General features: G+C 46.6%; 1 protein-coding gene across 1 annotated transcript in view; it reads right to left on the reverse strand.

The window, feature by feature from the left end:
• Window positions 1-15,670, reverse strand: part of LOC121577441 (phosphatidylinositol phosphatase PTPRQ-like) — a 51,200-nt gene that overhangs the window by 6,577 nt on the left and 28,953 nt on the right. The window contains exons 9-38 of the mRNA XM_045206491.1: window positions 15,127-15,355; window positions 13,232-13,360; window positions 12,963-13,109; window positions 12,602-12,765; window positions 11,624-12,161; window positions 10,698-10,859; window positions 10,424-10,603; window positions 10,212-10,319; window positions 9,848-10,129; window positions 9,624-9,732; window positions 9,366-9,538; window positions 8,767-8,887; window positions 8,454-8,608; window positions 8,160-8,305; window positions 7,883-8,011; window positions 7,047-7,098; window positions 6,015-6,365; window positions 5,640-5,915; window positions 5,358-5,464; window positions 5,047-5,188; window positions 4,635-4,916; window positions 4,137-4,354; window positions 3,824-3,986; window positions 2,012-2,130; window positions 1,739-1,925; window positions 1,395-1,636; window positions 1,060-1,129; window positions 738-896; window positions 272-596; window positions 85-158 (exon numbers count right to left, since the gene is read on the reverse strand). Coding sequence (XP_045062426.1) covers window positions 85-158; window positions 272-596; window positions 738-896; window positions 1,060-1,129; window positions 1,395-1,636; window positions 1,739-1,925; window positions 2,012-2,130; window positions 3,824-3,986; window positions 4,137-4,354; window positions 4,635-4,916; window positions 5,047-5,188; window positions 5,358-5,464; window positions 5,640-5,915; window positions 6,015-6,365; window positions 7,047-7,098; window positions 7,883-8,011; window positions 8,160-8,305; window positions 8,454-8,608; window positions 8,767-8,887; window positions 9,366-9,538; window positions 9,624-9,732; window positions 9,848-10,129; window positions 10,212-10,319; window positions 10,424-10,603; window positions 10,698-10,859; window positions 11,624-12,161; window positions 12,602-12,765; window positions 12,963-13,109; window positions 13,232-13,360; window positions 15,127-15,355 — 5,539 coding nt within the window. The remainder of the gene's footprint in view (window positions 1-84; window positions 159-271; window positions 597-737; window positions 897-1,059; window positions 1,130-1,394; window positions 1,637-1,738; window positions 1,926-2,011; window positions 2,131-3,823; window positions 3,987-4,136; window positions 4,355-4,634; window positions 4,917-5,046; window positions 5,189-5,357; window positions 5,465-5,639; window positions 5,916-6,014; window positions 6,366-7,046; window positions 7,099-7,882; window positions 8,012-8,159; window positions 8,306-8,453; window positions 8,609-8,766; window positions 8,888-9,365; window positions 9,539-9,623; window positions 9,733-9,847; window positions 10,130-10,211; window positions 10,320-10,423; window positions 10,604-10,697; window positions 10,860-11,623; window positions 12,162-12,601; window positions 12,766-12,962; window positions 13,110-13,231; window positions 13,361-15,126; window positions 15,356-15,670) is intronic.

The following is a 15,670-nucleotide window of genomic DNA, read 5'->3' on the forward strand; positions in this document are numbered from 1 at the left end:
AGGAGTGACAGTGGTGTTGTTTAATCAGTTTGCATTGTAGAGGAAAGGTGTGTGTGAGTTTGTGGAGAGAAGAGGAGTGCTTACCTGCGGTTCTGATATGCTCAGAGTAGTCAGAGTCTGTGTACTGGCCCCGGATGTTGGTGGCTCGGAACTTAAACCTGCCACACAGACAAAGACATGCACTGTATTGAACTTTGTACGTATGTGTGTGTATGTGTTTATATCTATGTGTACATGTGTGTGTTTACATGTTTGTGTTGTGTATACTCACACGTAGACAGTGTTTGGTTTGAGGGGTCCGTTACAGAGTGTGTTACTGTACTCTTTAGTCAGACAGTTGTCCTCCTCTCCGATGACATAGTGATCATCCTGGTGGTCTATGCGCTCCCCCACTGAGTCTCTATGTTCCAGAACCCTGTCCCTCACAATGCTGTGTCTAATGTGTGAGTCAGTGAGTCTGCTGGTTTGTGTGTGTGTGTCCCTGCTCATACGGTCCTTCACACAGAGTGGGTTGGGGAAGCCATTGTCAGTCAGGTAGGGGGCGGGATGAGAGAGAAATGCTGTCTTCCAGTTGGTCACGTTCATGCTGTCCATCACTGAGACAGAGAGACAGACAGATGTCAGACTAGACCTATAACAGTGGCTCCTACATATTTTAGTTTAGGATATATTTTCTGTGTGATAGATGTGTGTTTATGTGTGTGTGTCTGTGCATGTTAGTGTGTGTGATGTCGTACCCCCAGATTCGGACATGATGACCTGGATGCCTCTGATTGGTCCGTTGTCATTGCTGTAGAAACAGGTTGGCATGCGAACAATGATGCTCCTGGAGGTTACCATTGCAACTCCTCCTCGGTCCAGCACCGCCTGGGGTCTCTGTGTGGGCTTGGCAGGAGCTACACACAGACACACATAAAAACATTTCTGTATCATGAAGTGTTCGTAGTGCATACACGCAATATGACACCCCCTACGACTAAGTTTCTAAGGCTATTGGGGTTATGCAGGGGTTATGTAGGGTTTATGAATGGTTTATGTAGTGTTTATGTAGCACTGTACCTTTGATCCCTGTAGTGATCTGAACCTCTGAGCTGGGGGGGCTTAAACCTGCTCCGTTTACTGCTGCAATCTGTGTGTGTGTGTGAGAGAGAGAGAGAGAGAGAGAGCGAGAGAGAGAGAGAGAGAGAGAGAGAGAGAGAGAGAGAGAGAGAGAGAGAGAGAGAGAGAGAGAGAGAGAGAGAGAGAGAGAGAGAGAGAGAGAGAGTTGGTCGGAGTGTTTCAGAAAGCACAAGTGTTCTGTGACAGTGTGTGTGTTCCTCACCCATATATTATAGTTGTGACCCATGTGTTTGTGTAGTTGTGCCTGTGTGTGTGTGTGTGTGTGTGATCCTCACCCGTATACTATAGTTGTAGCCTCCTTTTAGCCCGTCGATGACTGCGGTCAGGGTGCGGTTCTTGTTTTGGACCACGGTGAGGCGGTCGATGGTCATCTCTAGCTGACCCTGGCGGTAGACCAGCACCGTGTAGGAACTGATGTTCCCATTAGGCTCCTCCGGGGGGGCAAAGGTCACAAACACACGGGTCACTTCCTCTGGAATCACCTGCAGGGTCACATTCTTAGGAGGATCCCTGGGCTCTGGAGGGAGGATGAGGAGGAAGAGGAGAGAGAAAGTGCTTAACCATTTTCTAGCAGTTTAATAAAGTAGCTACTGTATTGCTGTTTGTGTGTGTTCCTCACCCTCCTCCATTGTTCTGATGACAGTGGGCTCAGTGGCTTGTCCGTCCCGCCGTGCGTTCTCCAGTCGTCCAGTGAAGGCAGTCACGGTCACAGAGTAGCGAGTGAACGCAGTCAGGTTCGACACAACTACGGTCCTCAGCTCCTCTGGACCGCGTACTACAGACTGGTTTAACCCCTCGCTATCCAGCTGAACACCAACACAACATATAGAAGTAAGAAACTCCTTTATTATCATTATTATTTTATTATGTGTGTGTGTGCGTGTATACTCACAGAGATTACGTCTATGAGGTAGGAAGTGGGGCCGGTGATCACATCTGGGAGTTGCCATTCGATACGGAGGCTGTTGGAGGACATGGTCAACGAGAGGTCGCTGGGAGGGGCATCAGGGTCTGAGGGGAGAGACAGGTATAAATATACCCATACTGCTTGGGTGTATGGGTACTTCTGTTGTATGTCCAGTCACATCCAGAATTATTGGCACCCTTGATAAAGATTATCAAAAAATACTATAAAATAAATAATACAAATACTGAGCTATATTGTATGCTACATTTTTAAAAATTATATTATTTTATACTAATACAATTGCTCAGAGAAAAATATTTTGCTTAAAAAGTTATTTAAAAAAATCTCAAAAAGATAGGTGTCAAGATTATTGGCACTCCTGTTTTCAATACTTTCTGCACCATCCCTTGCAAGGGTAATGGCACTTAGCCTTTTTCTATCATGTTTTATGAGATTGAAGAACACATTGGGAGGGATCATTCCTCCATACAGAATCTTTCCTGATCCTTGTTATCCTCCGGTCTACGCATATGGACTGCCCTCTTCAATTCAAACCACTGGTTTTCAATGGGGTTCAACTCCAGAGACTGAGATGGCCAGTTTCCGCCTCCTGGCAGAGGCAACCAGGTTTTTGGCTAAAATTACCTGGAGATCATGATGCCGTTGACCTTAACAAGGGCCCCAGAACCAGTGGAAGCAAAGCATTCCCATAACATTAAAGTGGGCTTTTTTAAAATTGAAGCAGATCTTGTCTCTCTAGTCAGCAGGAAGCAGCTTGTGCAGTCAACCTTTCTATCTGTTCTTGACTATGGAGATACTATTTATCAAAGAGCAGCAGCCTCTACTCTTAAACCCCTGGATGCCGTTTTTCATAGCGCCCTTCATTTTATCACAGGAGACAGTTTTATTACTCATCACTGTATTCTTTACCAAAAGGTTGGCTGGACATCTTTGAAGTCACGTAGATCACATCATTACACTGTTTTTGTTTACAAAGCCCTGCTCCACAAACTTCCGACTTACTGTTAAGATTTAAAATAACAAGTTATCAAACCTGTTCACAAGGTTGGTTAATTCTGGAGACTCCTTTGGTGTCTAGAGAGTTAGGTAGATCAGACTTTAATTTCCTTGCGCCTTACGTGTGGAATGATCTACAATACACTAAAATGTGAGGAATTGGTGCCTCTAGTGCATTTCAGACGGTTGTTAGGGGAGCTTTTTACTGAACAATGTATCTGTTTTTTATGATTGTGTTTTGCTTTTCATGTATTGTTGTGTATAATAACGTGTGTTTTAATGTGTATATGAATGTGTAGTTTAATGTGTTTATTGTATTTTGATGTGTATTGTTGTGCTATACAGGGCTCATCTGGAAAAGAGACCTTGGTCTCAGCATTGAATCTTTTTTTGTATCGTCATTAGCACAATATACATGATCCCAATTCTAGCTCCAAGATGCCAGCAATTACAAAAAAACGACAACGTAGATTGTGCTGATATATTGGCGCATTGAACCATGTCGCGCACCGTAGTTATGAATAGTGCTAAAACAATTACATCATATCTGAATTCTGTCATCTTTATGCACATTCACCATTGTATTAGTACATTGTATTAGTATAAAATAATTGCATTTTCTAATATTTTGGAGCATACAATATACTGTAGCTCGGTATTTGAATTATTTATTTTAAACAGTATTTTTTGCTTATCTTTATCAAGGGTTCCAATAATTTTGGATGTGACTATATGTGTGTGTGTGTGTGTGTGCGTGCGTGGGTGTGTGTGTGTACTTACTCCCAGCCAGTGTGTGCGTGTATCTCCAGGGTGTGTGTTCTCCTGGCCCAGCATTAGTAAGGGCTATGATTCTGAAGCGGTAGAGGCGGTACTTGGCCAGAGACTGGAGAGTGATGCTCCTGTTGCCCTCACCACCATCAGAACCATTCACTGACACCAACACCTGACCAGGAAGATCATGAAGATGAAGATGATGTTGAGTTCAATGTTAGGAAATTCCTTCTGTGTTATACAGCATGCAGATATACATGTAGACAGATGTACGACACAGCAGCACAACAACATTTACATTCAGATATCCAGGTAAACGTACCTCCTGATCCACGCAGCCTGGAGCCAGGGAAGGGGTCGGCTCTGGGAGAGGTGTGGCTTCAGAAAGGGGTGTGTTGGACAGGCAGTCCGGTGAAAGCAGCTGCACAGTGATGCGGTACTCAATGAGCATGCCCGGAGCAGAGAGGGGAGCAGCCCATTGGAGCGTCACGCTGGTGGACGTGGTCTCTGACACACTCAGGAAGCGAGGGACACCAGGCACTGCAGGAGGATATAAGGGTGGGTTGAGGTGATACAGTTCATCTGGTCTCCTGGTGTAGTGTGTATGTGTGTGTGTGTGTGTGTGTGTGTGTGTGTGTGTGAGTGTGAGTGTGAGTGTGAGAGTGAGAGTGAGAGTGAGAGTGAGAGTGAGTGTGAGTGTGAGTGTGAGTGTGAGTATGAGTGTGTTTGTGTGTGTGTGTGTGTGTGTGTGTGTGTGTGTGTGTGTGTGTGTGTGTGTGTGTGTGTGTGTGTGTGTGTGTGTGTGTGTGTGTGTGTGTACCTGACTCAGGGTGTGTGTAGGCAGTACAGTTGATCTGGTCTCCTGGGCCGGCAGAGTTGACAGCCGTCACAGTGAGTGTGAATTCTGCGTCCGGCGCCAGCCCGCTGACCGTGTACTGGTTTGTGTCAGCCTGGTGTATGTATGACTGTGAGTCTGAGTGTGTGTCCACCTGGACCTGGTAGTACAGGATGAGTCCATTGGGGTTGGCTGGAGGCTCCCAGTGTAGAAACACAGAGTCCCAGCCCAGACCAGAGCAGGACAGGTTACCCACCGCCTCAGACACTGGAGCCAGGAGACACAGGGTTTATGCAAAAGGGTTAATAGCCAATTCCACACGCATATGGCACTTGATTTCTAGTTCCACAACCACACATACCCATACACACATACCCACATACACCCACATACGTACCTGACTCATTGGTTGTGAAGGACACAGGAGTGCTGTACTGGTCTCCATGACCCACTCTGGTGTAGCTAAACACACTGATCTCATAGGAGCGGTGAGGTCTGAACCCACTCAGCTGTCCTTCTGTCCATGGACCTGTAGAGTTCTGGAAGTGAGAGGGGGAGGGGAGAGAGAGATTTTTTTGTGTGGAAATCTTATAGACAGAACATAGCAAAGTTGCAGGAGCACTTTAAAAATGTTAACGTTTCTTTGTGAATGTGTGTGTGCGCATGCCTGTGTGCGTGTGTGTGTCTTTATGTGTGTGTGTGCAGTACCTGGTATCTGATTGTGTTTGTGTTGATCTCCCAGATCCTGAAGCCGTAGTTTGTGACCACACCATTGGGTTCCAGAGAGGGTTCCCAGGTCAGCCACACAGAGAAGGCTGTGTGGTTATACAGAGACAGGTTACGGGGAGGAGACATCGGACCTGGTGGAACACAATGTTAGAGTGCATTACTGGCCTTCGTCTGTATGCAGCAGCAGTTGGAGGGGTTATGGTAGGGAGAGGTTAGAGGTTAGTAAGGGTTAAAGGTGAGAGGTGAGAGGTTAAAGATTACCTGCTTCATCTGTGTGCAGCATCAGTAGTAGCGGTGGTCCGGAGCCCTTGCGGGTGGCTGCGGTGATGGAGAGGTTGTAGGCTGTGTAGGGCAGGAGCTGTGTGAGTATGAGGGTGGTGTTGGGAGTGTGTGTGGTGTTGGAGCCGGCAGAGCTGAACATTGTGAGGGAATACTCTGTTATCTCTCCGTTGGCCTCCAGGGGGCGCTGCCACACCACAGACACAGAGGAGGACGACAGGTTCCTACTGGACACCAGCACTGGAGCTGAACTGGGGACTGGAGGGAGAGAGTGGGTAAATAGTATGTGTGTGTATATGTTTTTAAAAATGGTGTGTGCATTTGTGTGTGTGTGTGTGTGTGTGTCTGTAGACTCACTATCATCATCAGTCCTCACGTGCAGCAGGCTGGTGTGGTTGTGGGCCAGGCCAGCGCTGGTTGCCGGGGTAACAGTGAGGATGTAGGGATAGTACTTCCTGAGTTTGGTAAACAGGAAGACGTTATCGTTGGTTGTCTTGGTGATGGTATTGTTGACAGCGGGTGGTCCGGGGGAGTTGGTGTTAGGATAAGAGGGTTTCAGAGGTTTAGGGGGTTGGGGGTGTCCTGCCTCCTGCAGGGTGAGCAGGTAGAAGGGGCGTCCGTTGGGTTCCATAGGGGGGTCCCAGCTTACTATGATGGCCGTAGAACTGAAGATCTGAGCACTGAGATTGTGGACCGGATCACTGGGCACTGTTGGGAGAGAGGGGGAATTAGTATCACTGACTGAACTACATCATTCTTCAGACTCAGTCCTAGCATTAGAAGAACACTACAAGTGATTTATGCACATAATAATACATCTACACCCAAACCAGCAACATTATCAACCAATCAAACACTTGAGCCACCCCAGGGAGAGAAACACATCAACAAACACAAAACAGCACTTCATCATCGTCATCATCATCATCATCATTAACAACAACATCATCATTAACATCATCATCACCCCATGATTCATATGAAGAGAATAACCTCAGTGTGAAAAAAAACAAGAAAACTTTGACCAGAGAAACTTTGCTTTGAGAATCTTTGAACAGGGAAACTTTGTTTTGAGAATCTTTGAACAGAGAAACTTCAAATCGAGAAACAAAAAACAGAGACATTTTGAATAGCAGATACTCATCCTGGCCACACCCACTTCCGGTGTCCATCCTCTAAGCTCCGGTCACTGAGTCTGACCATATGGAGAGAGCAAACTGAGCATGTGCAACAGGGGAAACAGGGATGGAAAGAAGGAGAGACGCGGAGATGGAGGATATAAGGAGGGAGGGGAGACCTCAGTGAAGGCAGATTGAGAGGCTGGTGAAGTGGATGGATGGGTGGAGGAGAGAGGGCGGTGTGTGGGTGTCTGAGCCCAGGGCAGTGAGCCCTGCTGGGCTTGGCAGGGCAGGAGAGGCAGGGTGAGCTGGAGGTCCCGTGGCTGGAGCACAGAGGCAGAGACACACAGTCAGTATTAGAGACATCTTTAGACCGAAACAAGAGTCAGTCACTATTATACGTCAGATGGAGGCAGCAGTCTGTCTACACAATTTTTCCCAAAATCACATAAAAACTAAGAGATCATCGTCAAATAGGAACAATAGCTACATTTCTTTTGAATAACACCAGACTGAGCTACTATTTTTATTTACATAATCTATTTGACAGGAACATTGCTACTTCTTGTGATAATCCAGATACTGTCACTTGAAAGTGATTCATCTGCATCTTAAGCTACAGACTAAACTACTAACACTAATACAATAATGACCTACTCACAAAACTATAGGATGAAACATCTCTACTGGATGTATGTTGACAGCATTGTGACATTGTTGATAGCCAATGCGTTTACAAAATAACTGGATGCCTGTAGCATTGCTCTGTTTGGAATACAAGACATTCTCAGATATCCAACAGGTCAAAGAGTAAACTTCCACAGGGTTCAGTAAAAGGAGATACAAACTGGTTGTCTGAGGTACGGAGGCCTCGGAGGGACAAAAAGGGCCAGTTTGTCAGACTGACAGACTTACCTCCTTTCACTAGCCAGCTGAAAGTTAAACTTAAATCGCAGAATTTTTACGTGATTTTATCAAGTTCAACAAGAGGTTGGAAAAAACAGTGCAGACTCTGTGTGTGTGTGTGTGTGTGTCAGTGTCTGTGTGTGTGTGTGTGTGAAACTGACCGCCATCTGGGGTGAGTAGGTCTAAAGGATCAGTACGGACCCCTCCGTCCCCCTGCATGGTGCTGGAGGTCAGCCAGAGGCTGTAGTTCTGTCCTCCTCTCAGGCCAGACAGACAGTAGGACAGGTCCTCCCCCAGAGAGACAGGGTCCAGCTCTGACACTGGGATATGCTGATGGAGAGGGGAGAGAGAGACAATGCCTTTAAAGTAGAAAATCACACACTTTTACACATGAGCGTACAGTGTGTGTGTGTTACTCACCTGCTTTATAACAGCGTTATTGTCTGTGTAGGATACAATGTAATGCTGTATAACTCACCTGTTCTGTGACAGTGGTATTGTCTGAGTAGTACAGAGTGTAGTGCAGGAGGATTCCATTTGGCTGAGTGGGGGGTTGCCAGAGGACGGTCACTGAGGAAAAGGTCAGGTTCACCAACAACACATTCTGGGGAGGGTCAAATGGCACTGCGGAAGAGAATTTCAGGAGTGATTTGGTGCAAGTTGCATGTCACTTGTGTTTAGTAAAAATGAACTGGAGGCATGTAGCAATGCTCAGTTGGGACTACAAGATTTTCTCAAAGGTTTGTGTGTGTGTGTGTGTGTGGGTGTGTACCTGCGTCAATAATACTGAAGCTGATGTATATGAGGACTCCCCCGTCCCCCAGGCGTGTCCAGCTGGAGACAGAGGCGTTGTAGCGACTTTCTGAGTCAACGCTGATCACCACCGCTGTACCTGTTACATTCTGCCACACCTCAGATGACTCATTCCTCCAGGAGAGAGACGGAAGGAGGAAGAAGAAGAAGAGGCCATGTTGGAGCTGTAACTCATGCTTCAATCAGAATGCCTCATCCCTTAACATCTCCTTTTTCAACATCACATCAGCAGTAGGACACAAACTAACGATCAATATTGAAATAAAACTCACCAAACTCTGACTATGTAGTAGAGGATCTCAGAGTTGGTCTCTTTCGGCGGTTCCCATGACAATTCTACCTCGTAGTCTGACAACTTCCTGGCTAACAGGAACTGAGGGGGAGTATCTGGGTCTGAAACACACTTCATATTATTTAAGACCAAACACAGACACACTGATAACCACGCCCCTAGGGGAAATGGAGAGAACGTTCGCTAAACGCTCCTTGATCGTTGGAAATACCGCCTGCATGCTGGCTCATCTGCAAGCACATCCCTGTGAAGTAAAGCTGGTTGGTTAAAAGTGATGTTTTTGGTGCTGTTAAATAACTCTGTGGTAACCCCTGACCTCTGACCTGTGATGTCAGAGGATCAGGAGGACTTGAGACAGAGAGAGGAAGTGAGAGGTGATGATGAACCTGCTGTGGTCCAGGGTCTCTGGTCACGTTAACACCATAGTCCACTACGCGGCCACCTGAAACACAATGACCCTAACCATGGTCTCCCTCTACCTCCCCCCTCTTACCCCGGATCCCTCCCTCCATTGGGGTGATGTATAGTGGTTTACTGCGGTGGTTCTGGGGTGTGTTTGTGTGTTTGAGAGGCTCTCACCATCCTCCAGTGTGGTGATGTTGAGTGGGTCACTGCTGTGGTTTCCAGGGCCCATGCGTGTGTGTCCCTTCACCACCAGAGTGTATTGTGCAAACTTCCTTAGGTGTGTGATCTGGGCGTGGCTGATGGGTGTGGTCAGGTTGAGGAAGTGAGAAGAGTTTCGCAGCTCAAGGCTGTAAATCAAATCAAATCAAACTTCATCTCAAGTGCATTTTCATCACGAGACAGTAAAAATCCAGAAGTCATGCAGAGATGTACCTGTAGTGCGTGATAACTCCATTGGGCACTAGGGGGGGCTCCCAGGTCACATTCACCTCATTGGGACTGACGGACACATAGGACAGGCCGTAGGGAGGACTTCCCGGTACTAGAGAGGGGACACACACACACACTTCAACATGAGGCGTTAGTGTGTGCATGTGCCTAGTTTGTGTGTGTGTGTGTGTGTATGTGTGTGTATGTTTGTGTGTGTGTAGACTCACCGTCCTCCCCAGACAGCATAGTGAGTGTGTCTGAGGTCTGGTTCCCGTGTCCGAGGCGTGTGTATGACCTGACAGACACGTTATAGTAGGAGAATGGCATCAGCCCTGTCAGAGTCACTCTGGGGACAGAGCTGTTGAACACTGCCACATACGATTGGTTCTCGTACAGGACCTCATACTGTTGGATCACCCCATTGGCTCTCTCCGGGGGTGACCAAGAGAGGGTGGTGGTGGAGGGAGAGGTGTCTACCACTGTTAACCCTAAGGGTGGGGAGTCAGGTTCTGAGAGGGAGAGAGAGAGGGATACATTGGACTCTCTATCATGAAACCACATAATGAGAGGATGTGTGTGTGTGCCTGGTACCATCCTCGGGTGTGACAGCGAAGATATTGTCTAGGTCAGACAGAGAGCTCTCTCCTACAGCAGTAGATGCAGCCACTCGCAGCTTATAACCTGTATACTTCTCCAGCCCTGAAACACACAGCAAGCAGCTTAACACCAATACATATTTACAGGCTTGAACCAGGCCTGTACCATGTGTGTATATGTGTATATACAGTATGGGTGTGTGTTACCTGTGAGCAGTATGCTTGTGTTGTGTGTAACTCTCTGCAGGGCCTGGTTGCTGTGCAGGTTGAGTCCGTAGATGGTGTAATGTGTGATTAGTCCGTTGGGGTTGAGGGGCGGATTCCAGCTGACCAGGATGGAGGTGGAGCTAACGTTCTGATAGGACACACCCACCACTGAGCTAGGAACTATGACAACAACAACACACAACAATAAACAACAACAATAATAAACAACAATGACACTATTAAAAAACAATGTATATACAGTATCTGTGTGTACTCTGCTCGCGGGTCTTCTCAGAGACGTGTGAGGCAGGACCCTCTCCAATAGAGGTAGCTGCGGTAACGGTGAAGGTGTATTCAGTGAAGGGACTAAGACCAGAGACTAGGTAAGACAGCTCCTCAGACTGCATGTCCATCACCTCCTCTCTCACATACACTCCTGGAACACACACAGTATAGAGGACAGACTGTAGTGCATGGTAACACACCTCATTCTACTCATCAACTCCTGTAGTCTTCAATCATGTTTCAAGTTGTAATGTCACATGCACAACTACAGTGAAATGCCTTTCTTGCCAGCTCTAAACCCAACAATGCAGTAATCAATAATAATGCAATACTAACAATAACATAAGGTAGAACAAAAACACGCGAGAAATAAAAATACGAAATAAGAGAACACAAGGAAGTAAGTAAGTATGCTATATACAGGGTTAGTCAGTTCCAGTACCATATTTACAACGTGCAGGGATACTGGAGTGATAGAGATAGATATGTATAGTGTTAAAGCTGCAATATGTCACTTTTTGGGCGACCTGACCAAATTCACATAGAAATGGATAGATCTGTCATTCTTATTGAAAGCAAGTCTAAGATGCGGTGGATCTGTTCTATGTGCGCTATTTCTATGCTTCCCGTTCTTACGTTTCGTGTTTGTGTCTTTTACGTTTGGTTTTGTACACCAGCTTCAAACAGCTGAAAATACTATATTTTTGGTTATTGAAAATATATTTTACAGCGGTTTAGATGGTACAATGATTCTCTACACTCTGAGTGCTTGTTTTGTCATATAAACTGAAATAAGGCAAATTATTAGAATTTTAGTAACCAGGAGATGGCAGAGACATTTCTGCATATTGCACCTTTAAAAGGGTTTAGAGGTTAAAAGGTTAAATGGTTATAAGTTAGAGATGAGTGCAGTACCTCCCGGGGTGCTGGAGGCTGCAGCCCTGGTGGAGGGGTGTGTCTGGAGGTGTCCAGTGGCTGCAGGTGCAGAGCGGGTGGAGAGGCGTGGCTGGCCAGAGGTGAGCTGGCTGGGCTGTGAGTGGGCAGTGAGCCAGGGGAGGGGTGTGGCCGGGGTTGAAGAGGTCAGGGAGAGGGCAGATGTCCCTGAAGTTACAGCGTCAAAGGTCAGAGGGGAGGAATCTGGCAAGTCAGAGGTCTGGTCAGTCCCAGTCCCAGGGCCCATACTGGTCAGACTGGGACTCTCAGTGACTGTGGGGACAGTGTAACTGTTGTGGTCAAGGTTAGGGTTAAGGTCAGGGGGGGTTGAACCGCTGTGTGTGCGGCTGGTTGCGGTCATGGTCATGCCAGTGACGACCGTGTGGTAGGGCAGGGTGACCGTGAATGCAGGTGGAGAGGTGGTCAGGCTGAGGTCAGATGATCTCTTACGCCGCAGAGAGTCACCAGGGATACCTGGCACTAATGTTCCATCACCAAGGAGATCAGTGTCATTTAGATTCTAAAGACAAGAGGAAAACATCAGGCACACACACACACACACACACAAACGTTTGTTTTACTATCCTTGTGGGGACCAAAACATTTACTCCCATTCAAATCCTATTTTCCCTAACCCATAACCCTGAACCTACCACTAACCCTAACCCTTAACCATTACCTTAACCCCTAACCTTAACCCTAACCCTAACTCCTAACCCCTAACTCTAATTCTAACTCTAATCCTAATTTTAACCCTAACCCTAAACCAGGGATGGGCAACTTTGATGGGGGTGGGGGCCACAAAAAATCTGAACTCACCATGAGGGGCCGCAGTTGCTCATGGGTACCCCGACTGAGTTCCTACATTTTTTTTTTCTCCTTGTTTTGGTATCCTAGTGAGGACTTCTGGTCCCCACAAGGATAGTAAAACCCCAAACACACACATCCACAGAGTGGTACCTGTGTTCCGATGAGGTTGATGTCCTGCAGCAGTGTGTTGTCAGACAGAACCAGGAGTCTGTACTGTGTGATCAAACCATTGGGCTGGGCAGGGCTTCTCCAACTCACACGCACCGACACAGAGTCTACTGCTACTGCCTGTAGAGCCTTCACCGCACTGGGAGCTACACACACACACACACACACACACACACACACACACAGAGCCAGACAAGTCTTAGACCCAATGTTAGAGAGCCAGGCGGAATGTTTAGATGTTCAAGGTAGGAAAATACTCCTGCACTCACCTCACTGACCAATAGGGAAAGGAAGAGCACTGCACTAGCAGAGCACATCACTCAAGACGAATGTGTGTTCTTACCCTCAGCATGTGTCAGTGCAGCAGAAAAGGCCTCAGGCCCCAGCAGGCCAGCAGACTTGGCCCGGACGGCCACTCTGTAGTGTGTGTAGGGAGTCAGACCAGAGTACACAAACTTCAGGTCCCCTGTGCTGTTCTCATAGATAAACCCTGACACACACACACACAGGGTTAGGGTTAGATCTGCGACCTTCAGTGTTTTTACTTCAGCAAGTATTTTAAATGTAGTGATTGATGTATGTGACTATATGTGTGTGTGTGCGTGCGTGTACCTGTGGGGCCATAGAGATAGGTGACGTAGCTGAAGCGTCCGGTAACAATGGTTGGCGGATCCCAGGAGACAGAGACTGACTTAGACGTCACGTTCCATACCGACAGGTTGTGGGGAGGGTCCTCTGGGGCTGCAGCACACACATACAGTGAGGGAAAAAAGTATTTGATCCCCTGCTGATTTTGTATGTTTGCCCACTGACAAAGAAATGATAAGCCTATAATTTTAATGGTAGGTTTATTTGAACAATGAGAGACAGAATAACAACAAAGAAATCCAGAAAAATGCATGTCAAAAATGTTATAAATTGATTTGCATTTTAATGAGGTAAATCAGTATTTGACCCCCTCTCAATCAGAAAGATTTCTGGCTCCCAGGTGTCTTTTATACAGGTAACGAGCTGAGATTAGGAGCACATTCTTAAAGGGAGTGCTCCTAATCTCAGCTTGTTACCTGTATAAAAGACACCTGTCCACAGAAGCAATCAATCAATCAGATTCCAAACTCTGGCCACCATGGCCAAGACTAAAGAGCTCTCCAAGGATGTCAGGGACAAGATTGTAGACCTACACAAGGCTGGAATGGGCTACAAGACCATCGCCAAGTAGCTTGGTGAGAAGGTGACATCAGTTGGTGCGATTTTTCGCAAATGGAAGAAACACAAAAGAACTGTCAATCTCCCTCGGCCTGGGGCTCCATGCAAGAGCTCACCTCGTGGAGTTGCAATGATCATGAGAACGGTGAGGAATCAGCCCAGAACTACACGGGAGGATCTTGTCAATGATCTCAAGGCAGCTGGGACCATAGTCACCAAGAAAACAATTGGTAACACACTACGCCGTGAAGGACTGAAATCCTGCAGCGCCCGCAAGGTCCCCCTGCTCAAGAAAGCACATATACAGGCCTGTCTGAAGTTTGCCAATGAACATCTGAATGATTCAGAGGAGAACTGGGTGAAAGTGTTGTGCTCCGATGAGACCAAAATCGAGCTCTTTGGCATCAACTCAACTTGCCGTGTTTGGAGGAGGAGGAATGCTGCCTATGACCCCAAGAACACCATCCCCACCGTCAAACATGGAGGTGGAAACATTATGCTTTGGGGGTGCTTTTCTGCTAAGGGGACAGGACAACTTCACTGCATTAAAGGGACGATGGACGGGGCCATGTACCGTAAAATCTTGGGTGAGAACCTCCTTCCCTCAGCCAGGGCATTGAAAATGCATTGTGGATGGGTATTCCAGCATGACATTGACCCAAAACACACGGCCAAGGCAACAAAGGAGTGGCTCAAGAAGAAGCACATTAAGGTCCACATTAAGATTAATGTCTCCAGACCTTAATCCCATAGAAAATCTGTGGAGAGAGCTGAAGGTTCGAGTTGCCAAACGTCAGGCTCAAAACCTTAATGACTTGGAGAAGATCTGCAAAGAGGAGTGGGACAAAATCCCTCCTGAGATGTGTGCAAACCTGGTGGCCAACTACAAGAAACGTCTGACCTCTGTGATTGCCAACAAGGGTTTTGCCACCAAGTACTAAGTCATGTTTTGCAGAGGTGTCAAATACTTATTTCCCTCATTCAAATGCAAATCAATTCATAACATTTTTGACATGTGTTTTTCTGGATTTTTTTGTTGTTATTCTGTCTTTCACTGTTCAAATAAACCTACCATTAAAATTATAGACTGATCATGTCTTTGTCAGTGGGCAAACGTACAAAATCAGCAGGGGATCAAATACTTTTTTTCCTCACTGTACATATTCACATGGTGAGAGAGATGAAGTGAGGAATAGATAGAGAGAAATTGAGATATAGACGGTTTTAGAAAGAGATTTGGAGAGATGGGCAGAGATATGTAGATGTAGAGAGGTGGAGTGTGTGGGTGTGTGTTTGTGTACCTGACTCAGGCATGCGGACCATGGTGGAGGCGACCTGTCCCTCTCCGTCGGAGGTGAAAGCAGACACTTCGAAGACGTATGCTGTGTAGGGGCGCAGCTGGTCCACCCCTACAGATATTGGTACAGCCCAGGTGGCGGCAGGCGGGACGGCTGACAGGGTGACGGGAGGAGAGGACGCTGTCACCTCTGATGGACTGGGGGTCCCACGAGACAGGATTTCTGCTGCATCCTACACACACATAGACATGTATGTATTTAAGTACACAAAGACAGAGCTTATGTAACATTTTAAATGTTATGCTACATTTTTTAACTGCTAATAATATAATACTTTAAAAGTTGTTATTCTCTTGAAACTTTGTGTGTAAAGTTCATGTTAATATCTGATTGTTTTTGTCTTCGTTTTGTTTAATTCTCTTTGTTGGTTTTTGTCGATGTTGTCTTGTTTTTTCACTTGCTTTGGCACTGTAAACACATGTTTTCCATGCCAATAAATCCACTTTGAATTTAGTTGAATAGAGAGAGTGAGAGAAAGATAGGGAGA

The sequence above is a fragment of the Coregonus clupeaformis genome, chromosome 23 (assembly GCF_020615455.1).
Source record: "Coregonus clupeaformis isolate EN_2021a chromosome 23, ASM2061545v1, whole genome shotgun sequence".
NCBI lineage: Eukaryota > Metazoa > Chordata > Actinopteri > Salmoniformes > Salmonidae > Coregonus > Coregonus clupeaformis.